This window comes from Hypomesus nipponensis, chromosome 7 (genome assembly GCF_054491055.1).
Source record: "Hypomesus nipponensis isolate SF chromosome 7, ASM5449105v1, whole genome shotgun sequence".
Lineage (NCBI taxonomy): Eukaryota > Metazoa > Chordata > Actinopteri > Osmeriformes > Osmeridae > Hypomesus > Hypomesus nipponensis.
Window position 1 is genome coordinate 9,794,138 of NC_140367.1, and position 24,275 is coordinate 9,818,412.

Here is a 24,275-nt window from a genome sequence, read left to right on the forward strand (position 1 = left end):
CCCCCCCCCTTCACTCCTCCTCATTTCAATGTAAGATGGTGGTTTGAAGGTAGCCAGCAGTTGCTATCATATACCAACAGAGGCTTAATAGAAAAGGCAAGGTGTTTCCCTCAACAAAATACGTTTGAATTTAAACGCTGAAAGAAATTGAGGTGGCTGCAAAATTACTGGTTGTCAGATTGGTAATCCACTGCCCAATTTGTTGTGAATATCCCTGGAGAGGAATCCCAGCAAATAGGAAGGGTGAGTATCCCACAAACTATCGCCATAAACTATTCAGAGATGACCAGTTTCCAAGTTGATGGTTGTAGTTAGAAAGTAATATGGCATATCGTGTGCTCATTTGTGTAATAAATCATAATTTATGGAAATCCCAACATGTGTGACGAGTTCATGTTTGACAGGGAGCAGTTAAAGGTTCGCTCAATACAATTGATGGTTTTTTTCTAGTCTAGTATACTGAGATACTCAGAGTCGCAGGCTTTGCCGGGGAAGTTAGGCCGCACTTGCAAAAGAACGCCTTTTTGCCATCGCTGGCATACCTAGCTAGCTGGCTGACTCTCTTACCTTGCTTGCTGCAGAACTTGTATGTAAAAAAACATAAAACTACATGTGAGTTTGAATTTCTTATTTGCGCTTTATTTTATTTGTTTGGTCATCTTTATTTTCAAGTTAGGACAGTGGCTTGCTACCTAGTTTGTTCACACCGATACTAGGTGGCATAGCTGCACTGCTAATAGCAACAAGAGCCTACTGCACACAGTAAGTGGCTAGCTTGCTAGCACTAGCTATCCCAGTATTGCAGCACCGGCTCTGAGACTATATAGCTAGAAACATTTTGGGCCATGTTGACAACTACAGTTGTGATAGCTAATATAGTGTTGCTTTTATTCTCTAAAACGTTTACCTGATTGGTAACTTATAATATCAATGTAATGGACACAATACGTATGAACATGGTTTATTAGTATTACGGCCCAGTGTTGTATGGCCGGTACTTTGACAGAGCACAGTAGTAGCGCAAATGCGAAATATGTGTATTTATTTTCACAATCACATGAATTCATGGTGTGTTTGATGATATTAGGTTAACGTCAATCACACATTTCACATTTTAAGATTTGGCCTGAGTTATTTATATAGATGGCTACCTAGTTAGCCTAGCTGTCGATGTTTGCAAGTTGTGTACGTAGCTAGATAGTTAGATACTTAGTGTTAATATTCATAGACATTGGCCATTGATTGCATTCTTGGCATATTCCTCTCCCAATTGTATGACAAAACCAGTGTGTTCGATATCTGAAAACGGACCAATTTTCTTTATTATTGAAACCTAGCAATTTATAGTGACGTATTAAATGGCAGGTCTCGTCATAAATTTGTTTTTGATTGTATTCAACTATATTAGACATCTCAGATGGAAAACTAGTTAGACATGTTAGTTCTTAACCTGGGGGGGTATATCCACATCCATCAGTGCTCTTGCTAGTAAGTGCTTAGCAAGCTCTTGGTCTCACCATGGAGGTAAACACCGTTGTCGTGGAGGTCTTAGTCACCAGATGAGATGATGCCAAAGGCACAGTACTCTCTTGAGTAATACTACCCTGCTCTTTGTATTGTCTGTGTCAGAGATTACAGCCTGGTCTTCCTTTGGTATGAGTGTCTGATGATATCTGACACTATTCCTAAGGGTCACATACTCGCATCACATGCTCCTCGGCACCACAAGGGCCTTGCGAGCTGAAAACTGTAGGGAGACTGTTATCATGATGGCGACAATGTGAAAAGTTATATATGGCTTTTTGTTGAACCATATTGTATGCCTTTGTCTGCATTCAGTCAACATTGCCACACAAGTTAACTGCATTGCTATCTTCCAAATAAAGCAGCTAGTTTGGTCAATGACTTGTCTTTTGAGCTCGCCTGTGTGCTTTACTGTTCACACTACACTTAAAACGTACCTATTGAAGGCGTAGGGCCAAAGTCTAATCAATGCATGAATGCAGGGCTGCCATATCCGTTGACTGTTGGGCCACTTTACTTTAAGGCTATAGCAATACTGTAAAAACAGTGTAGGTACATAGGAATGGCTATGCAATTAAACTATAATAATTCTTACTAAGCCGTTAGTATGTGTGTAGCAATATGGCAGTTCCTATGGAACTACAAGCTACACGGTAGTCGATGAAACGTTAGTGTAAAGCGGCATGCTGATGCATCACATTCACAGCTTTCTGCAGAAAGTCACCAAAGAGACCAAAGCGACACACAAGACGTGTCATTGTGTCAATCTTTTCTCTATTGTATACAAACCTCTCTCGTTGTACATGGTCTTAATTGAACACCCGGCCTTGCAAATGGCAGACGGTTCACTTTGGCAAAAACATTTCGTTTCGGTTGTGTCCCCTTTTGCACTGATGGTTCTCTTGTCATGCTGTTCACAGTTTGACATGGCCACTTCCTCTTGGACTTTTGTGGTAGCCCAAGTCATCAGTACTTAGCACAGCCAATGTTGCGTCCAAGGCAATATCCTTGACTGACGAGCAGACCTACTGGATTTTTCTGATGACATGTTTCAGTTTTCTCGTTAAATTCCGCCGAGGTGGCCGACCTGGAATGCTTTTTCTGGGCCTGTCTGTCAATAATTAATTGGAGAGAAAAGGTCACATACAGATTGTGTAGAATAGGCCGAGTTGGTCTTTGTCGATGACGTGGCGTTAGCGGGGTTACTTAAGCGTTTGTTTTGACCGATTTACCAAGCCTGCCGAGACTCAGACGATCCTGTGTGGGAAGTTAACGCCAGTGTTTACCTGGTGACACATGGCACACACTCCAAAAGGCCTCTTAGGCCTGAGCTAGTTCTCTCAGACAGAAGCAATGCCATGTCCTCAGCTCTCCTCTCTCCCAAGGCCAGATGCCACATAGGTTAGTAAATCCAGGAAATTGTCAGCCTGTGCTAAAAGTGCACAGCACCATGTTCGCACTGAGCTGCTGGGGGAAAATAGACTGTTTCCCAGCTCTCTTGCTCCCGTCCCCTTGACAAGGCCCAGAGATTCAAGTCAGTGTCCTCGGTTTACCCCTCGAATCCTAACCAGTCCTGCATGTAGGTAAGGACGTCTACACCACAGACCCGTTTCTACTTCAGTATCACCTCAGATATGTTGTGGTTGTGATGGACCCATATCTTATATGGCCACAGCCAGACATGAACCTTAAAGCTTAGGCCCATTCCTGTGGCTTGAGATCAGTTTTGATCTCCATTCCAGAACTGGTTGCCCTTCACAGGGTATGTGTTTGTGGCCCTCTATCTGGACCATACTCCTCATGTCAATTCAAAGTCCAGTCATCTTTCACTGTCGGCTGTTACATTTTCAGCGCGGACCGACCCGTCTGCTTGAATCTTTGGTTATGACGCAAGCTGTGGAATTTGGCAACGTGCTTTTGTTGGAGAGCTCTTTTCAGTGCAGCGATTACACGGTGTCGTGTTCTTGGTGGTTCCCTCGGATGTTGCGAGCTGTTTTGCTCAACACGCCGATCCTGCCAGGCCCGCCCGAGGTTTTCAGATGGACGCCAGGCTGACGGCTCACCGCGCCGCATCCTGTCGTCTCGCGCTGCCAGTTAGCCGTGCGATCCAGATTGCGTCTCGCGTCGGGTAGGCTACCCAAAGTAAAAAAAAAAAAAGAAAAAAAGTCTTGCAAGCACTTTGGTGTTAATCGCAGCGCAGTTCTCTGCAGGGAACCCCTTTCCACAGGCTTTCATTAGCAGTTAACAGATGTCTTCTGGAGCTGATGGGAGACCCCCCCCCCCACCCTCCCGCCAAACAACTGGGGGGGGGGATTCCAGAGCCAGACGGAGCCCCCTGTGGCCAGCAGCCCAGCAGCGAGAGTTGCGCAGCACAGTCGCTGAAACCGAAAGCCTCGGTTGCTAATTCCATCGCAGGCCGAGTGTGACTCATCGCAGGCCGCCCATCCTCGCCCCACTTGTCTGTGGGCCAGCCCCAGCTCCCAGCCGGGGGCCAGGTTGGACTGATGACCCTACATGTAGACCAGGCTGGAGAGGGGGGCGGGGCCCTGAGAGAGCTCTCCTGCGTCCCGTCTCCACTTCCCTTAAAAGAGAGAAGCGTGTGGTGGGGTCTGGCTCCTCCCTGTTCATACCCGGGACACGGCAGGGTATTTTTAGACCCCCCCCCCCCCCCCCCCTTCTCCCTGTCTTTCCTGTACTCTCCACTCTTTTGAGACCATCAGGGTCATCAGGGCTGCCTGATCTGCCCCCCCCCCCCCCCCGCTCCCATGTTCTCCCCCCTCTCAGTAAAGTGGCGACCTGAGATGCACATTTTGTTAAGAAGCTACAAATGTTGCACTGAATATACCTCTGTTTGATAGTGATGTAGCGCCCATATATCTTAGGTATGCTAATACCGAAGGAATTAAACAAGGTCATACATATTTGGGATTGCCTCCAGACTTAAAGAGGCTGTCGAGCATTTTTCATCATGAGCTGGCATTGATGGTTCACATTAGCCACTGATGTGCCACATTGTTGTGTTGCCCATGTCCAGCAGCTGGTTGCTCCTGACTGAGCTCGGGTGGTTGCTGAGGAAACATGTTATTCATGTTATATATCACAGATTATTTCTGTACCTATAGCTATCAGCGATGCCCAAAGGCTTACTGTTTGGTGGGTAAACGAGCAATGTCCTGAAGGTAACTTCACACACGCCTTCCTGAATACCATTTAGCTCATTTTAGGTATCTACCAAGGTCCTAAGTTTTCCCAACCGTCCTGTTTGAATTGCATCATCCGCGTTTGGACCAGTAGCCTGTGCAGCGCTAAGCAAAAACAAAACGCTCACTCTAACCCAGAACAAAATAGGAAGACCAGGCCACCATGGGGAATATAGGTGGTTTTCCGTACCCATTAGCTTAATGCCTACCCAAGCAGTAAAGCAGATTGGGTGAAACAATCCATTTCCTATCCAACAGAAGAGTCAAACGCTAGGGGTATAATTCAAGCCTGTTGACTTTGTCTGGTTATTCCCACAAGGCGCCCCATGCTGCGTTCCCCCCCCCCCCCCACCCCGTTCCTCTCCACTCCTCGTCTCCTCCGTCCCCGTGGCGAGGCTCCTCACGAGCGCCTGATGAGCCCTGAGTGGTCTCAGTGTGACTCCCCATCGCCATGACTCCTCAGCGCCACGGCGCTCTGTGCGCAGCTCTGCCCGGGCCCCTTCCTCCATCTCCTCCATCTCCTCCTCCTCCGACCGCGTCTGTTTGTGACTCAGCACTCCGCATCCGTCAACCGTCCCTTCTGAATCACACCTCCCTCTAACGTGTGGGTGGAGATCACACGCCACGCTTAAGGCACCCCCCCCCCCCCCCCCCCCCCCCCCCCTCCCTGTTGAATGACGAGCAGGCCGAACCGTGTTTTGTTTTGGGATTGTCATTTAAGATGGCCGCGCTTCAGAATGCAAATACCGAGGTATGTGGTGGAGCCTGACAACATCCGTCTTCTGATCCGTGACATTGTTAGTGTGGTTCTCATTGTGAGTTTGTCACAAAGCATGACGTGGACTTTACAACCTGAGGGGACAGCAAGCGTATGCCCTCCTTCCTTCATCTCTGGAGCTTCAGCCGGAGGGACCACCAGGGTCTCGTCTGGGCCAGCCTCCCACCTCAGTCACCGCTGCGGACCCTGAACTGACCGCACTGTTCACTGGTGGTCTCTCCTGTGGATGATTCCACCTAGCCCCTTCCCAGCCAAACACAGCCTCATTCGGCTGTACCGAGTCCGTTTCAGGGCTGTGGTTGGCGATGGTTGGCGGTCAATTCCAATCAGCCCTACAATCCCTCACCCTTACAAGCTATGCCTTTTGGGCCCAGACCTCAATTCCCAAGTACCCGGGTATTACTCGGAAAACGGTTTCCTTTTCGTCTTCTCTGAAAACCTATTTCCTGCAGGCACCCAAGGTCAACAGAATAATGTTACAAGGATGTTACCCGTGCTCTATCTGTAAATAAAAGTACAGCCATTTGTTATTTGATTGAGAGATTGTGTATCTAGTGAATCAACGCTGCTCCGGTGGGACTCGTATTTCACAATCTGTTTGTTAGTATCCTCTCTCCAAAGGTAGGCACAGCAGAAAACCAAAGCCAGCTTCTTGCTGAGGGGCATTTGTACTAATGTGCTTTAGGATTTCCCACTGGGTAGCCTACATCCTTGGAGTTCCCAGAGAAACTGTAGTCTGTAGAGTTGGACAGTGTTGTGTTTTCTTTTTCTGTCTTCCGGCGCATTGCTTTTGACACGTACTGGTCTGTCTCTGTAGTCTTAAGGCTAAGACCTGCGAGTTAGGCTGAGCTCTGGCGTCCAAAAGGATCTTGCTGTCTGTCTGTTTCTGCTTGTTTATTGGCTAGTTTGTTGGTTTCTGATAAGTCTCCTAGCTTTCTTCCCCCCCCCCCCCATCATTCTTTTTTTTTTCTCCTGTCTCCCTCCCCCCAGCCAAGCTCAGCCCCCCCCTCACCGCCCAGCCACTGTGAGAAGCAGTCCCGCCAGCGCCGCCACGTGTCGTAGAATGTCCCGGAGCCCGGAGTTCAAGGATGACCCCACGGAGTGCCCCCTGTGCATGGAGCCCCTGGAGATCGACGACGTCAACTTCTTCCCCTGCACCTGCGGCTACCAGATCTGTCGCTTCTGCTGGCACCGCATCCGCACGGACGAGAACGGCCTCTGCCCCGCCTGCAGGAAGGTAGGCGGTGCTCCACCCCCCTCCCCCCCCCAGTTTAACAGTGAACAACGCCGATGTCAGACACTAGATCAATATGTTGTATTCGTTTTAGTCTGGCTATTGAACTGCACTACATGCTTGCCACTCCCTTCCACCGTTCTTTGCCTGAGGAAGTACACACGGGTATTTTGCGGATTAACACCGGGGGTTTACCTCACAGGGGCCTGCTTGACAGGGGAAAGGATGCCGGAGAGAGAGGGTGCGTTTGATCTCATGTGCTGTACCGTCCCTGTAAGCTTTGATAAGCAGATTCTAACCACTGCCTGAAGGGGTTTCAGAGTGAATCCATCACAACAAGGCAGCTGTCGTGGGGGGGGGGGGGGGGGGGTGACACGCGGCGAAGCCACCATATCTGAGGCGCTTTCTTTCTCCCCGTTTCCACCTTTTTTCTCACTTCCTTCCTTTCCCTTGCTTTCTTCCCTTTTCTTTGTGTGCAATTACTTTATTTTTTTTCTCTTCCCTCGGCCCGCCAATTCAGCTGATCGATGGGGAAGTCTCCCGGCGTTTGCACTTGACAGGACACAAAAGACTAATGGCCTCCATTTTGACGGTGCACTTTCGCCAACTTTCCTCCACCAGGAATAAGCAGCGATCAAAAAAAAAAGGGGGGGGGGGGGGGGGGGAAGAAAAGCATTGTGTGAATGTCGACCCAGGGACCCGTGCGTGCATGTAGCCAACAATGGCCGACGCCATTAGGGATGTTTACCACCCAGTCCAGAAGTGTGTGTGTGTGTGTGGGAGAGGGTCTGACACGCATCTCTCCTCCCCGCGGTGCAGCCGTACCCAGAGGACCCGGCGGTGTACAAGCCCCTGTCCCAGGAGGAGCTCCAGAGGATCAAGACGGAGAAGAAGCAGAAGCAGAACGAGAAGAAGCAGAAGGTGACGGAGAACCGCAAGCACCTGGCCAGCGTCCGCGTGGTCCAGAGGAACCTGGTGTTTGTGGTGGGGCTGTCGCAGAGGCTGGCCGACCCCGAGGTAAGAGAGCAGACACACACACACACACACACACACGCTCCCCTCGGTTTTGGTAATCTGTTCTGTTGTTTCCCACGTCCCAGTTCTTGCCTTCCCTGTCGGGGTGCGGTGATTTATACTGGCTGTCTTTTTCCTGGTCAGGTTAATGATTGGACAACGAGTTTCAATGAGACGCTTTCACGCTCGCACACACACAGGAAATACGTTTCCACCTATCTGTCAAATCAGGCCTAGGGTGGTGGAAGGCCTGTGGTCCTGCTCGGAGCCCAGTTTTTAGCTGAGGCAGTTTTTCTTTTGAGGTATCCACTCACCACCCCCACCCCCACCCCCCACTTTCAGGGTTATCCATTATAGTTATTCAAAAATAAATGCAAATCTAGCAAAGGTAAAGGGCAAAAAATACAAACGCAAAGTGCAACAAATTAATGCTATAAAGATAATCCTTCTTAGACAAAAGTTTTTAAACTGGGGTTGTAAACTTGGGTAAAATCCACAGGCGGAGGGTGGCGGGGGGGGGGGGGGGGGGCTGAGGGCCTGGGCCCCCACCAACACCAGGTTTGTCCTGGGGGGCGTAGAGGAGGAACCTAGCTGGACCTGGAGAGGCGGGAGGAGTTGTGGGCTGAGAGGAGTTCTTTTGAGGTAAGGGGTGTCCTGTTCCATGGATACATTTCTAGGTTGGCAGTAGGTAGTAGACTGGGCCCCAGTGGAGGGACAGGGCGATGGGGGTGATGTCATCAGGATGCTGGCTGTGCTGCTTTTCGGATCCAGCGGCGCCTGATATGACATGGAGAAGATGGCTCTCTAGAGCAACTGGGCTGTTGTGTGAAGATCCCGGCTCTTCCTGGGGTTTTGGGTTCGATTTTGAAACCACGTTTTGTCGCGAGCGGTCGTGAGGATATTCGAATGACATGGCGAGTCCACATGGGGTTTTATGTATCCTCGGAATACAGCATCATCAACCATCGTGTCAGCAGTGGGTGTATTCGCTTACGAGCAACCACAGTTCTGTTTGCCAGTCTCCCACGCAAGCCCGCTAAGACGACGACAACAACAGCTCGAGTCGCTCTGGCGTCCCAGCCACCCCTGCCTGAATGGCGTCCAGCATCCGCCATGAAGTCACTATCTCTAAAAATAGCCCAGAACTAATTATTCATCTCCCCGGCTGCGAAAACGGTAAGGGAGAAGGGAAAAAACGGTTCATTTGGAAACTGGTAGAAGAAAGGAAAGATTTCAAGAAGTGTTCAGTTGTTCCTCTGGCCGAGTACGTTTCTCACCCTCACGATTGTGTGCCGTGACGGAACACCCCGGCCCACTCTTCCTGGACTTATCCAGTAGCTATCGTGCTAGAGGTATCCCAATATCAGGTTTTGGTTGGGTAATAAACCACCGATGTGTCGCTACTGACAAATCCTTCGACGTCAACAAAAGGACCTGGATTCAGGTCTGTCAGTCACCTTATGTCAGTTAGCTTCTCCCTGTTTTCCTCTCTCTCCCTCCTCCTTATCTTGGAGTCGTCCGCCGCCCCCGTATATTTGTTCCTGTGTCCATCTGTGTCTATCCAGAATAGAAGGAGAGCCTTCGTCAAACACACGCCACAAAGAATTTGCCGGTATCCGGCCCGCAGAGTGACCAGAATGTCAAAACCCCCAGCTTTTCCTGCACCCAGTTCTTGAGTAGCCAGCCAAACCTCCGGAGAGCCAACACAGCCCTTGGAAAACTCTCTCTCACTCCCTCGTCTCCTTGTGCTCCTTATACCTCTGGGATCAGAAACCAACCATGGACATCGTCACCTAAATGAAAGGGAGAATGTGTGCCAACTAGGCTGTCCTGTCTTTCTCCAATTTCCTTTCTTCAGCAGTGAACAAGCCAGGTCTGGTGCTAATTAGTTTGTCATCATTCGGAGGTACCTCTTACAGATCAACCTTGAAAGCAATAGCTTTGTTTTGGCCCCTTAAGCACTCGTGATGACCGAACCCTGGAAACATATTCAATTGTATCCTAAATCATTAATATCAGTTCAGAACATAAGCCTATTTGTCTGATAGATAATGTTTTAGAGAGATGGTGCTCTCAATTCCAGTTTTACATAACCATTTGTCCCCTGACACACTTTCTTCTTTTATGTATTCATTACACCCATGTATGCCTGTCCTTATTACACAGTGCGACCCCTGCAGCGTCATTGAGCTGCGAAGTCTATTTTGTTTCTGAAATCACACGCAGGCTGCAAAGCCCCCAGCACACCAAGTAGAGTCGCACGTTGACAGATTATCATCTCCAGTTCAGACCTAAATGACTTTCCACCCCCTGTGTCTTCAGTCTTGCTGTTTTGAATCTTCAGTCGTTGTGTCTAGAGTTTGAGTTATATATATATATATTTTTGTTGTTGTTGTTGTTGAACAAAACAGACAAACATAATATTATAAAGAAATATATGTTCAGGTGAAGGCGAGGTTGAAAAGGTGAGTTTTGAGGGATTGTTTAAATAGTGCTATATTGGGAGCCAGACGGATAGGGAGAGGGAGGTCATTCCAGAGGGAGGGTGCAGCAGCAGAGAAGGCCCTGTCACCCCAGGTCCGGTGCTTCGTCCTGATGGTTTTTAGGGTGTTTGCGCCGGCGGACCTGAGGCCACGGGTAGGGGCATGAAGGGGGTGGAGGTCAGAGAGGTAGGAAGGGGCCAGGTTATTTTGGGCTTTGTAGGTGGTGAGTAGTATTTTGAAGTTGATCCTGTGTTTGACCGGGAGCCAGTGGAGGTTTGGAGGACTGGGGTGACGTGTTCGTAGCGACGGGTGGCGGTGAGCAGACGAGCGGCAGAGTTCTGGACATATTGGAGTTTGTTGAGGACAGTGTTTGGAGAGCCATATAAGATGCTGTTGCAGTAGTCCAGTCTGGAGGTTATGAGTGCGTGAATTAGAGTTTGCATGGTGGTAAAAGACAGTGAGGGCCGGAGGCGTACAATGTTCTTGAGGTTGAAGAAGGCAGTTTTGGTGATGTGATTGGCGTGGGGTAAGAAAGAGAAGGGTGGGATTTAAAATGATACCAAGGTTATGGACCTTGGTGGAGGGGGTGATGGTGGAGCCGTCAATGTTGAGGGAGAAAGTTTTGTGGACGTTGTGTCCTTGGGCAAGGCACTTCACCCTACTTGCCTCGGGGGGAATGTCCCTGTTCTTACTGTCTGTCGCTCTGGATAAGAGCGTCTGCTAAATGTGCTTCTGCTCCTTCCAGGTTCTAAAGAGGCCAGAGTATTTCGGAAAGTTTGGCAAGATCCACAAGGTGGTCATCAACAACAGCACGTCTTACGCAGGCTCACAGGTGGGCGGGAACTCCCTTTTTCGCCCTGGAGACGATTGACGGCAGGTGCCGTTCAGGAGATCCCTCGCAAACCCTTCCTCTCCCTTTAACCCGCCTTGTCCTGTCTCGGTTCCCAGGGTCCTAGTGCCAGCGCATATGTGACTTACATTCGGTCGGAAGACGCCCTCAGAGCAATCCAGTGCGTCAACAACGTCGTCGTCGACGGCAGGACGCTCAAGGTGAGCCGCGTCAGCCAATGACGGCCCTCCCCACTCTTCTTCTTCTTCTCTCCCGCGCTCAACCCGCATCTGTCTGCGCTTGCCCCTCCCCCAGGCTTCTTTAGGAACCACTAAGTACTGCAGTTACTTCCTGAAGAGCATGCAGTGTCCCAAGCCGGACTGCATGTATCTCCACGAGCTCGGCGACGAGGCGGCGAGCTTCACAAAAGAAGAGATGCAGGTTAGACTGGGGGGGGGCCCTCCGAACCGGGAGCAGAGCCAGGACCCTACTGTCGAATTTCCGTCCGGATCAATGAAAGTGAATTTGAAACGTGACGGTGCCTTGTAAAACCCTGCGCTTGTTAACCTGAAGCTGTGTGTGGGCTGTCTAGGCAGGGAAGCACCAGGAGTATGAGCAGAAGCTGCTGCAGGATCTATACAAGATGAACCCCTCCTTTCTACAAACCTCGGCCACAGGGGGGGACAAACCAAAGGGGAAACCCAGCTCTTTACAAAGGTACCGTTTCTGCAGCTAACGCACACATTCAAGCAGGTTTGGGAGCTGTCTGTGTGTATAGAATTTTTTTGCAGTTAGCCCACCATGCACATTATGTACATTGTTTGTGTATAAGAACTGTAGGTTCAAAGCGTATTGTATGCATTCTTGTAAAACCATAAACAATAAATAAAAAACCCCCAGAATATCTCCGCCTGTTTCCCTCCTCAGGTCCAACAGTAACAACAAAGACGCCTGGCCGTCGTTACAACCCACAGGGAAGACGGCCAATGGGCTGTCGTCAGAGCACAGGAAGTCCCCGCAGTTAGACGGCGGCTCCGACTCCGAACACATGACCCCAGACGGGCCCGACTCGGACCTGGGCCTGGGCCCCGCGGCCGCTCTCTCCCCCTTCTCCTCCAACTGTGACCCCGCCAGGTAACCACAACACCGTCACCGGCAAGCCCCTTGCCCGCCCGGCAACAGTCGAGGCACGCGTTCAATTAATATGCGTGAATGATGTTACCTCAGTCAAGTACACTCTTTCCAACACGAGCGCGTTGCTCCTTTCGTGGTGTTGTTACGAGCTGGATGTGTAGTTGTGTGCTGGGTGGAGGAGATCGCCCTACTAACTGTCGGTTGCTCTGCTCTCTTTCTCAGCCCTAGCGACAAACTGCCAGACATCATCAGTATAGGCAACGGAGAAACCTCACAGCTGGTAAGAGCTGCGCCACGAAACGTCCGACTTTGACGTGGATAAGGAAAACGACTGTTTCGATGACGACAAGGCAATGACGTCTAAACTGGCTAATTTTGTTCCCCCCATCCACCTGTTCTCCTCCTTCCCATCTTCTGATCCCCCCCCTCCCCCCTCCAGCTCCCGGGCAGCGACTCCCCGTCGCCCCCTCCCGGTTTCACCAAGCCCAGCCTGGTGGTGCCCATCAGCGTAGCAGGCATCACGGCCCGCTCGCCCTTCGAGGGCGCCGCCGCCGAGTCCCAGTCGCTGTTCTCAGACAACAGCAACTTCCGGCACCCCAACCCCATGCCCAGCAGCCTGGGCGGCTTCCACAGCTCCCCTCAGAACAACTCCGACTGGCCCACGGCGCCAGAACCACATAGCCTCTTCACCTCAGGTGGGGTCCCCATGTCTTAGTGGCTAGAACTTTCTTGTGAAGGACTGCTGCGTGTCTTACTTGGACAGGGGGGAGGGGGAAAGTGGAGGTTTGTGCGCTGAGGTACCTGAAGCAAACGCGGCTAACGGGTTTAGTAGTAGCGTCGCACATATGTGATCGTTCGAAAGCAGGCCCCACAGAGTAACGTCACACGTGTGATTCTGAACGTTCCAACCGACTATTTTCCGATAGCCAATAACTATATGACAAACGCTATAGTATGGCTTCAAAATGTACAATTAGGAGGCTAACAAGTAACACTAGCAGGTAGTAGCATTGCTTCAAGGATTATGCTAGGTTGCTAGGTAACGGCAGCTAACTAAAGCTCGCTAGCTTCCGTTTTGGAAGAATAACTTACTCTGGTGGAAGCGTCAGTGATATTTAGAACTCGCGCATCTAAAGGTTAAGCTAACTTTGGTTTGGTGTCTCCTGACCCGTCCCTCCAGATACCATCCCAGTATCGTCCTCCACAGACTGGCAGGCGGCCTTCGGCTTCGGCTCGTCCAAACAGCAGCAGGACGACGACCTCGGCTTCGACCCGTTCGACATCACCCGCAAAGCCCTGGCCGACCTCATCGAGAAGGAGCTCTCGGTGCAGGACAGCTTCTCCTCGCCCCTGTCGCCCGGCCCCCTCCACCCCAGCCCCCACCACCACCACCACCACCACCACGGCTTCTCGCTCCCCGCCAAGGCGGGCCTCGGCCCCCCCGGGGGCTTCCCCCCCCCCAACCACCTCCTCTCCAACACGGGCCTCCCCAACCACTTCTCCCAGCACCAGAGCCAACCCCACCGCCAGTTCTACAGCTCCTTCAGCTTCCCCGGGCACCCGTCCTCCTCCTCGTCCTCGTCCTCCTCCTCGTCCTCCTCCTGCGCCTCCCGCCACCCGTGGATGGGCATGGCGGCCGTGTCGGCGCCGGCGCGCAATAACTTCGCCCACTTGAACCCCGCCGCCACGGGCTCGGCCTCGCGCAGCTTCCTGGACTTGAGCATGCTGCCGCAGCACCACAGCACGGGCCTCGGAGGCGTCCCCATCACAGGTGAGGAAGGGGGAGCGCGCAGGGGGAGCGCGCAGGGGGAGCGCGCAGGGGGAGCGCGCAGGGGGAGCGCGCAGGGGGAGCGCGCAGGGGGAGCGCGCAGGGGGGCGGCAAGGGGCTTCTGGGAAGAGGGAGAGCTTTATGACGGGTGTGTTCGGCGTGTTGGCGGCAGGTTTGTTCCGTCCATCGGAAGCACACCAGCTTCTGAGAGGGGAAGAGCTTTTTTTTTTTTTTTTTTTTTTTTTTTCAAGGGTGCGTTCAACACCGATCATACGATTCGAAACGCAACGGAACGTATGTAAGCGCACGCACGCTGAAGTAGTACGGCCGCAGCCAGACGACGTCGAGCCATGTCGTCATCGGGATGCATTGCGTGACGGATCCCACGGGTGACCACTGGGTGGCAGCACATGATTGCGGTGACGGGGTGGGGAACAGCAGGGGGGGGAGCAGCTGCAGAAGTAGTCCAGCCCACCGGGAGCCCTATGCTGGGAAGCGATGTGGAGTCGGGGGCTTGTGCTTTCAGAGTGCCTACCCATCACTGCGTTGGGAGTACTTGTGATGCACGGTGGAGCAGTCCTCCGTAACCCCTGATTGCGTTCCCCTTCTCACGCTCGCTCGCCAAAGGCAGCCCGAGCATATGGCATCATTAGCTAATGTGCCATGGAAGTGCTCTCTGCCGAAGGAGCAAATGGAGGCTGAATGAAACATCCGGATCATAGAACAGCCGCTCTACCAAGCAGCCCCCCCCCCCCCCAGTGACACACTACTATATCCCTTCTAGAAATAGACACCTTTCACTAAAGAGCCTGTCTTCAAGTTCAGTTCACTCAAGGTAGTAAAGTCAGTATGGTAGTACTGGAAAGACACTCACACGCCACACACACACACACACACACCACCGCCCACCTCGTTTGAAGTGACTCGAGTGATTTTTAGCGTCAGCCCGTGCCGTTTTAAGAACGGCAGCGCACGCTAGCTTGGTTCCGTCAGTGTTTTCCCCCCCCCAACTCAAACCCCTCTCTTCACGAAACCCACGAAAGCCTTAAGATTTTCGTCGGCGCTAACACGGGAAGAAGAGAATGTTGGGTACAGTGGAGGGCTTAGTCAGAGCTCACCAGCAGCTACAGCAGTACAGGACTCGCCTCCCAATCCCTGAGGTTCTGCCTAGCCCAGGGGCAGGTGCTTGGATTTAAAGAGTACATCGCATAAATCATTCATTGTCTCCCCCCCCCCCCCCTGTTGGTTTTCATGAAAGCGAGTGTGCTTTTGCTCTGTGTCTTTAAGGCACCTCGTGTGAAATTGGTCCCCGTGGTGGGATTCTGAAGGGTGGATGGGGGGGGGGGTGTAAGTCTGGAAGTACTGTGTGTCTTCTGCCCCAGAGTCATCGAGTGACGAATGCAGACTGAGTGTTTGCCGGGAGAGTTCGAGCTCCACATGTAAACCTGTGTGTGTGTGTGTGTGTGTGTGTGTCGTTTGGCTGAGGCAGGGTCTGGTCGTTGTCTCGTCTGACATCAGTTCCGGGCACCCTCATCCAGGTCAAGTATTATTATTTGCAAATGATTTTGGACTTCCTTCATGAAGAGATCTGTGATGTCCGAGGCAGAGGGGGGGGATATCCCTTGTCGCGCTGCTCTCTCTGACCCTACTGTCGCATGCACGCTGATGTACACAGAGCCCCCCCCCCCCCCCCCCCCCCCAATTACTGGAGCAGGCAGGTATGTCGTTGCGAATGGAAGCTGTGTGTGTGCGGGCGTTTCTGTGTGTCGAGGTGGAACGCGTCCAGGTCCGCGCTAATAATGCCATCCCCGTTCGACAGTCTAATTAACGACTTAGCTCACAGTGAAGCCAGCAGTGTCCAAACACAAGAAATTGGCGGCAAAATGGAGCCAATTAAAAAGAAACGGAGGCCTCTATTGGCTGGCGACCTTTCCCTAATAACGGTATCGTAAAAGGGAGTCCAGCCAGTCTAATGTTAAATAATTCCGATCCGTTGGAGAAGGGTGGCGGTCTATGACTTAGTTAAAATTGATTTCTAAAGCCAGCTCTCTCTCTCTGTCTCTGTCCCTCCCTCTCCTCTCTGCTTCATGAATAAACCATGACGCGGCTTGTTTATCCGCTGATGCAAATGGAAACATAGGTGATGATGTTAATGCCAGCCACGCTTCCCCTGCTTGACTAGCACATTAAAGATGAGAGGCAGGAGGCCCGCCGGAGGGGCCGGAGCCTGTGCCATCACAGGGGAACACAGACCCAGACTCCAGTCTGATCTCGTCGCGTCTCCCACACCCAGCTCCTCTCGTCTACCTCCTCCATCCATCACCGGGACCCGTCTTAACTGTCGAACGGGTCGGAGATCGGACTGTTCGCGACTCCTTCCTCGAGAGTTTAGCCACGCTTTCCCTTTTCGCCGACGACAGCCCGTCCACGCGTAGGGCCCGGGGGCCCCCGTGAAAGGGCTAGCGTATTAGCCGATAGCCACCGACTGGACGGTCGCAGCTGGCCTGCAACACAGACACCAGCAGTCATCCTGTCAATTAGTATTTATTATTCATGGAGTGGCTGGTGAGTTGGAGTGCTCTGGCTCCTCTCAAGAGGGACCAGTGTCGACACCACCCCCCCCCCCCCCCCCACCAGCACCACCTCCTCTCATTAGTCTGTGCTCTAATTGAGCCGATCTCTAACAACACCACACACACACAGCGAGACAGGAGACAGGAGAGTGGGACTTGTCGTCGCTGCACACGCAAAATTATTCTCGGAATTATTTCTGCCCGGCTGCCGGAAGCCTAGAATCAGTGTTATTCTTTCATATTTCCAAAGTACACTCCCCCTCCCTCCACCATCCTCCGCATGTAGTCACGGTAACTGGACGGCCTATAGGTTACCCTGGTCCAGTCCACCACTGTGAAACACGAGAGGCTTCTCTCCATCAGAGCGCTGTGTTATGCATTATAAACGCGGGCTATAAACTAGGATTCGGCGTGAGTCTCGGTGATGCGTACCTCGACGCGTCTGGTGTGTCGGGACTACTCTACACCCCCCTCCCCTGCCAAGACTTGGAGATGTATCCGTTCTGTCGAGTCACTGTACCAAGCTATGTGTGTTAAGACAGAGAAGCAAGGTGACTGCCTCCAGTCCACTGGTGCGCCGGTGCTCTCTGTCCAGCCAGGACAGTATCATTATCACAGGCAGGTGCCACATGCTTATGAAGGCCGGCCAGTGGGGGCCCGGGCCGTTGCCAGGGTGTTTTTCTGCAGACCGGACCATTAGCCCACCTCTCCTCTGGGGGGGGGGGGGGGGGGGGGGGGGGGGGTCTGCTCCCTCCGAGGCATCCCGGGGGAACACGCCTGCCTGGCAGAGGTTTCTAAGGACCCTGAAGTACACACTGTGTGTGTGTGTGTGTGTGTGTGTGTGAGGGAGAGATGTGTACTGAAGGTGGCTGGGCTGCCAAAGCAGCTAGTTGAGCCCAGTGGGAGTAGGCTTCCCATCACCCCCCTCCTCCACCCTCCGTCCCTCCTCCCCCTCCTCCTCCTCCCCCCTCCGTCCCTCCTCCTCCTCCACCCTCCGTCCCTCCTCCTCCTCCACCCTCCGTCCCCCCTCCTCCTCCACCCACCCTCCGTCCCTCCCCCTCCTCTACCCTCCGTCCCCCCTCCTCCTCCACCCTCCATCCCCCCTCGTCCTCCACCCTCCGTCCGCCCTCCTCCTCCCCTTCCGTCCCCCCTCGTCCTCCACCCTCCGTCCCCCCTCCTCCACCACCTGCAGCCTGATGGAGGGGCACCTCCCCACAGCTTGACTCGTCTAAATACAACCAAGAAAGCAAAGAAACCACACACGCACACAAAACCCACGTTGACTTTGGCGTCTGCCCAGAGAAATGAGCTGCTGTATTATTTAGAAGGGCCCACCGCCTCCTCTCCCTCTCTCTTTCTCTCTCTGTCTCTCTCTCTCTTTGCGTAGCGCTGTGCATTATAAATACGGAATGGAACGAGGAATTGCAGCGTAACGGAGGAGTTTAATCAGCTGTGTTTGCCACTTTACGTCCCCAAATAAACGTTAAAGGGAGGGGGGGATGGACGAAGGGGGGGCTCGTAGTCTTCTGCAGTCTGTAACCTTACACGTTGTTCAAGGAGAAAGAGAGAGAACGTGTAGTGTGGGATACTCCGGCGTATAAAGCCTTGGATGGCTTCGGGGGGGGTTTCCCCGGGCTCCCCAGCCGGACAAACGCCTCGCCCCGATCGGCCGGGGCCCCGGTCTCCCCCCCCACCGCCGTGCGAGTGGCCGTCGCCTCTGTCCCTGTTGTCCGTGCCTTCCTCTAAGGGCTCTGTCTCTCTCTGTTTTCCGTGCAGAACACAGCGGGGCGGGAGAGGGTATAAAGGTGAAAGAGTGGCAGGACGGCCTTAGGGCGCTCCTGCCCAACATCAACATCAACTTTGGGGGGCTGCCCGGCTCCTCGCCGTCGTCCTCCTCTTCCTCCTCCTCCTCGTCCAGCGTAAACCACACGGGGGCGCCGGCGGGCTCCAGGGGCGTCTCCCATAGCCTTAGCTGGGATGGGACGGCCAGCTGGATGGACCCAGCCATCATCACAGGTAACTGGACCCGGTAGAGGGGGTGCCTGCTGGAGACTAACCTGGTGGGAGGGGTGGGGCCCTAGGACCGTGGGGAGGGGGCGGGCATATACTGTGGTGTGTGTGTGTGTGTGTGGTGGAACTAACCAGGATTGTAGTGTTGGAGGGGTTGAGGGGGATGGGGGGGGGGGTGCATGTCAAGTTCTGCCTCTGATTGGCTAACAAACCCTTTAGCTGCTTTTGTGTGGCGTGTGTGTTTAGTGTGCGCCGATTTGCTCTCTCATTCCCAAGCGGTTGTGCGTTGCGGGCGTCTCGTCACAGCACGTCGCTGTGGCTACAGCGTTCCACGTCCCGTCGGCTGCGTTCGTTCCGGCTGTGTGGGCGGCTCCGGTCCTACCCAGTGCTAACAAAGCGGTCACGCTGGACCCCGGGGGGCATGTTGTATGCAGAACAGAGGGTCGTGTGTGTGTGTGTGTGTGTGTGTGTGTGTGTGTGTGGGGGGCGCCCTGTGGTGTTGCGTGAGGGATGTAGGCCACGCGGGTCGTGCCCCACAGTCAGATGGAGGATGAAAAGGAGAGGGGAAACGGAGAGAGAGAGAGAGATCATGGAAGCGTACAGGAGGAGTGAACGGCGTCGTCGTTGTCATTGCTAATCACATTGTGGCGTGTAACGAGCTGTGGAAGGACCAGGAGAGCGCAGGAGTTTCCCCTGCAGGGTTTGACCGATGACTCTAATACCCAGGGATGGCATCGCTGACGACAGCCTCGCACTTGATCCCCCCCCCTCCTGGGTTACGGAGCATGTTAAATAGATTTGAGTTTATTTGAGTTTATCAACTTTATTGTTCGGTGCAGGCTAAACAATTGGCTCCGTATCTTCTGTGATGCCCATTTGGGTTGGATTGGATATGTGTTTAATGTAGCGTATCTTTTCTTTATTTTTTTTGGCCAATCGTAGTTGAGATTTTCTATTACTTTTTTTTGGCCTAGTAGTGGCTCGGTGTTTGCGGTGGCGTTGGAGCATAGTTTATAGAAAGCGTGGTCATAACATCTCTGCTTATTCTACAGTGACATAAGGGTAGAATAAATCGTCCCAGCTGCACACTAAGCAGTTTCTGGGTCATCTTGCTTCACAGCCAGCCAAGAGTCCGTCCAACTACTCCCCTGAAATCAATACCTCCAGTACACAGCATACTTTACAAACAATCAGATGCTATGTATGTAAAAATAAAGTCTGAACCATGTTGCCCGGGGATACGGCGTGGACCTGCTATTGGCTCTAAAATCTGCACCGTCACAGCGGCCCGCGATAGCATGAGCACCACCGTCCCTGAACTCTGGGAAGTGACATCTATGTCAACGCTGTGCGGGGGGGTGAGGTGGGGGGGGTGTTGACTAGCCCGGGGGGGGGGGGGTGTTGACTAGCCCGGAGGGGCAGTAATGAAACTCACAGCACCTGAGGCAATTAGAGGAGGAACACCAAATCTCTTCCCGCTCCCTCGTTTGTGCTTGTGATTATGCCCCTCCCCCCAACCCCATCTCCACGGGCTGGCTGCGAGTCACACTACTTTTCCTCCCCTGGTGAACCCAGCGCTCGCCGCAAACTGTGACTATCTTTCCCCCGGCAGCGCTCCGGTACGCCAAGCCCGGCACATGAAAGAGATTTGAGGAGTATTGGGTTTGACGAAAAGGAGCCTTCCTGGAGCGCCAGGCACTTGGGGAACAGCATCGCCCTCGTTCAGTACATCAGCAGCACAATTAAGGCTGTCGCTTCAAGTCGGCCGGCGTACAGATATCTAGGGGTTGGATGTTTCCGTAGAAATACTAGCGTGTCATCATGTGTCGGGCACCGCAACGGTTTATGGATTTTGTGACCCATGGATCGATGGACTTGATCTTGGGTGTCATTCTCCTCAAGAGGTGGAGCATCAATCAAATCAACCCCTTTTTTTCCCCCTTTTGTTTCTCACACAGCCTATTGGCTTGAGGAGTCATCGATAACTCGCTCGAAGGCAATGCTCCTGAGCACCAATTAGCTTCCTTACCTCCTGACCTGTGGAGGGCAGTGGTCTGTTACTGGGGCCAGCGCCACCACTGACCACCCTGCCTGCCTGCCTGCCTCTCTCCCTCTCCCTTGCCAGGGATTTCCTCCGTTAGGCTATCAGGTTTCACCACTAAATCGCATCACGGCTCCAGACTGTGTTCAGAAGAGCCAGTTGCCCCACAGGGGGATGTAGGCAGCCCCCCCCTAACCCCCCCCCCCACACACTCAACACACCCCCCCCCCCCCCAACTGCTGGTGTAATAGTGGCCGATCGATTCTCTCCTGTCTGAGCCTCGGGGCTTAATACCAGGGCCTCTTATCAGGCCCTGCGGCCCAGACCGGAGCCATCGATACTCAGCCTGGCCCGGCTCGACAGACCACTCCGGTCAGCCATGATCCCAGCTGATCAGCTCCTAACCTTCTGTGCCGACAGAGAGAAGGGAAAGAGGGGTGGAGGGAGGGGAACAAGGATTGATACACACGCGCGCACACACACACGCACAAAGATCAGAGCATAGGAGTCCTCTTAGATTCACTGCAAAGATGGAGAAATCCATCGTGCTCAGATCTGTGGTTGTGGTATTTATCTCCCTCTCTCTCCCTCTCTCTCCCTCTCTCTTCCACGCTCAGGTATCCCGGCCTCGGCAGGCAGCAGCCTGGACTCTCTCCAGGACGACAACCCCCCCCACTGGCTCAAGTCCCTGCAGGCCCTCACAGAGATGGACGCCCCCCCCAGCTCCGCGGTGCCCCCGCAGCCCCCACACAGCGGCCCGTTCGGGAGCCAGGTCCCCCTCCACAGAGGCGGCTGGGCGCCCTACCCGCCCCCCGCCACGGCCAACCCCGCCAGCCAGTTCCACTCCCCCCCGCCAGGCTTCCAGACAGCCTTCAGACCCCCGGTCCAGACCCAAACAGACCTGCTACAGAGTGCAGCCATGGATCGTCACTAGGGACTGTGAAAACACACACACACACACACACTTGCATAAACACACCGGCGAGCCCCACAGAGACATGCGTAAAACACACCAAACCAAAATCACCCGAAGTACAAAATACAGAACTATTAACAAAATAATAACAAGATTATATGCTACTTTATTTCTTCCATCTCCTTGGTTCCTCATCTTCAGAGCTCTTGTGTCCTTTTATTTGGTTTCGATCCGTTGTTTCCCTTGACCTTTTGGCGCCCTATCCCAGTCACACTTCCTGTTCACGTCTTAACGCGTCATGATCACATGACCACTGGGAGCATCCCCGTGCCATCGACAGAGACAGACAGAGGCCTCAGGGAGGGCCGTGACTAATCTGGGGGTCATTTTTTCAACCTCATAAAGAAAATGGCAATCCAAATGGCTGAGCAGCGGATCACAGGAAATGCCCCGTCCCCTAAAACAGAGACTAAAAACCATGCTTGAGAGGATTATGCCCAATAGTGCAAGTCCAGTTGACCGGTGGCTACTGAGGCCTCGGAGCAGGATTGGAACACGTCTGCCTTCAGAGCGCCAGTCAGAATTCCTTCTCCCCGTCTGTCTCCACGCCAACAGAAGGCTCCGCCTACCAAGCCTGGGGTGGGGGGGGGGCGCCTCTGCAGCAGGAGTCAGGTTTACGCTACACTGAAGAATGGTGGGGGTGGGGTGCAATTCTTTGAGGTGGGTTATTTTTCCCCTTCATTTAATTCACAGGATCAAAGGAATTAAGGAGGGAGGATGAAAAGCCCAAATCGAAAAAAGCCTTTACTGAGCTTGACGCGGTCGAACTGGAGCCGTCTGGAAACGGCCGAGCGTGCAGCCGTGATAGCGCCCCCCCCCCCCACACACACACACAGGGTGGAGGACGTGCACCTCCCTCGATGGTCCCCTCCCCCCCACACGCCCTCAAAAGCGTAGCGGCTCAACCTCTGTATCAGAGGGTAGTTCCACGCCGCGCCCCGCGGGGGCGACGGGCGTTTTTAACCTGCTTCGGCACGAGCGCAGGGCAGGGTGTGTGGACTCTGGAGCGCCACCGTGTGGCGCCCCTGTGGGGTTTGCCCTCGCTCCCAGACTCCCAGCGTCGATGCTGCTGCTACTGGTTTGGCTCCACCGTACACCTCATCATGAAGAGGAGGATGGAGGAAGTGGTGGGGGGCTGGGTTTGTTTGACTTAGCAAGCGAGAGATGATGTGTGAAGATTGGGCCTGTGTTTGCCACAAGCTTATGCCTTGGTTTTTATTGTAGTGTAAAGGAAAGGCATAGCTTCGGGATTTTTTTATTTTTTTTTGGCATGGCATTTTTATAAGGTATCAGAATCAGGGGAAACTGCAAGCGCGTTCACTTATAGAAGAGAGCGCATTTTAATCATTAGGCAACAACTTGAGGATCAATTCAAACGGTGGCCTTGTAGATGGCACACAGGCTTTCGAAGCATCGTCAACCACCCGGTAAACACCTGACTGCTTCTCCCCCACCATTGCGTTACTTGTCAGTTGAACGGTTGTTTCTTGGGAATGTGTGCTGGGATAGTGGAGTCACAGGTCAACTCGAGCAATCGCCAATGTCAGGGGACAGTCCACCATGGACCTGTATCCCCTTCCAACCCTTCATTTAGTTTAACAGGCTTCAGTTTTTGTCACTTTCCATTAGGGTCCTTGCCACCTTTTCAGTATTCAACAGTATTCATGTGGATTAAGGATTTAAAACTTGAGGAAACCAATTCAGTCCAACCATGGGTTTTACACAATGCAACAACAAAAAAACACACAACATAAGTTGAAAATGAAGAGCTGAAGGAATTGTATCTCTCCACAGGTCTGGAAGAAAAACTAAATCTTAAATAAAAGACAAAATGTGACACTTTGGAAGTGTGAGTCTGTTTTTGTTTTCCAATCAAGGCATTGTCTAAATCAGTGGTCTGCATGTTCTAGATCAGGGGTTCCCAACCCTGGTCCTCGGGCCTCCCTGCCCTGCATGTGTTAGATGTTTCCCTGTTCCAACACACCTGATTCAAATGAATGGTCGTTAACAGGTTTCTGCAAAACTAGAAAACGACCCATTCATTGGAATCAGGTGTGTTGGAGCAGGGAAACATCTAAAACATGCAGGGCAGGGAGGCCCGAGGACCAGGATTGGGAACCCCTGTTTAAGATGTTTCCCTGTTCCAAATGAAGGGGCGTTATCACACTTCTGCAGAGCTTGATAACGACCATTTCATTTGAATCAGGTGTGTGGGAGCAGGGAAACATCTCAAACAAACAGGACAGTGAGCCCTGAGGACCAGAATTGAAGACTTTGATTTGTTTCCGGTTGAGTCTATCTATTTCTAATGGTCATATACTGAAGCATTGCATTAAGCGCAGTTAATCAATGCACTGTCATGGCTAAGGCCCCAATACCACTTATTCATCAACTCACAGCACCTGTTCATGTGGCTTACCAACAGTTCAAACAGACCGAAGGAGACGAGCATCGTATGATTCTCGCAGATAACTCAGTTCAAGAAGCGGCAGTGGGCGACCACGCCAGCCCCCGTTGCCGTGGCCGTGTTTGAAAGGACACACTTCAAATGCTTTCAGTGTGGGCTAATTAACTTTATCGTGCAGAAGAGGCAGCAGTTTGCAGATAATGTCAAGAACAAATTAAGTGCTCACATTTGGCTCGGCAAATGCTTTGTGTTGCATGTACTTCGATGTGACAGTCATGCTTTCCAAAATGCATTATACATACAT

The 24,275-nt window shown here is 52.6% G+C and overlaps 1 protein-coding gene across 3 annotated transcripts; it reads left to right on the top strand.

The window, feature by feature from the left end:
• On the top strand, positions 1-23,406 carry cnot4b (CCR4-NOT transcription complex, subunit 4b). Of its 3 annotated transcripts, none has more exons than XM_084701807.1 (13): positions 3-243; positions 6,493-6,739; positions 7,556-7,753; positions 10,979-11,065; positions 11,182-11,283; positions 11,378-11,503; positions 11,655-11,779; positions 11,990-12,196; positions 12,419-12,476; positions 12,636-12,891; positions 13,377-13,967; positions 18,314-18,553; positions 21,206-23,406. In XM_084701807.1, the coding sequence occupies exons 2-13, from the start codon at positions 6,566-6,568 to the stop codon at positions 21,520-21,522; spliced, it is 2,481 nt and encodes an 826-aa protein (XP_084557933.1). In that variant the 5' UTR covers positions 3-243; positions 6,493-6,565; the 3' UTR covers positions 21,523-23,406. The 3 variants fall into 3 exon arrangements, with proteins under 3 accessions (XP_084557935.1, XP_084557933.1, XP_084557934.1); XM_084701808.1 differs by lacking the exon at positions 3-243 and adding an exon at positions 505-612; XM_084701809.1 differs by lacking the exon at positions 18,314-18,553 and having other exon boundaries at positions 1-243.
• The last annotated feature ends 869 nt before the right edge of the window (positions 23,407-24,275 follow it).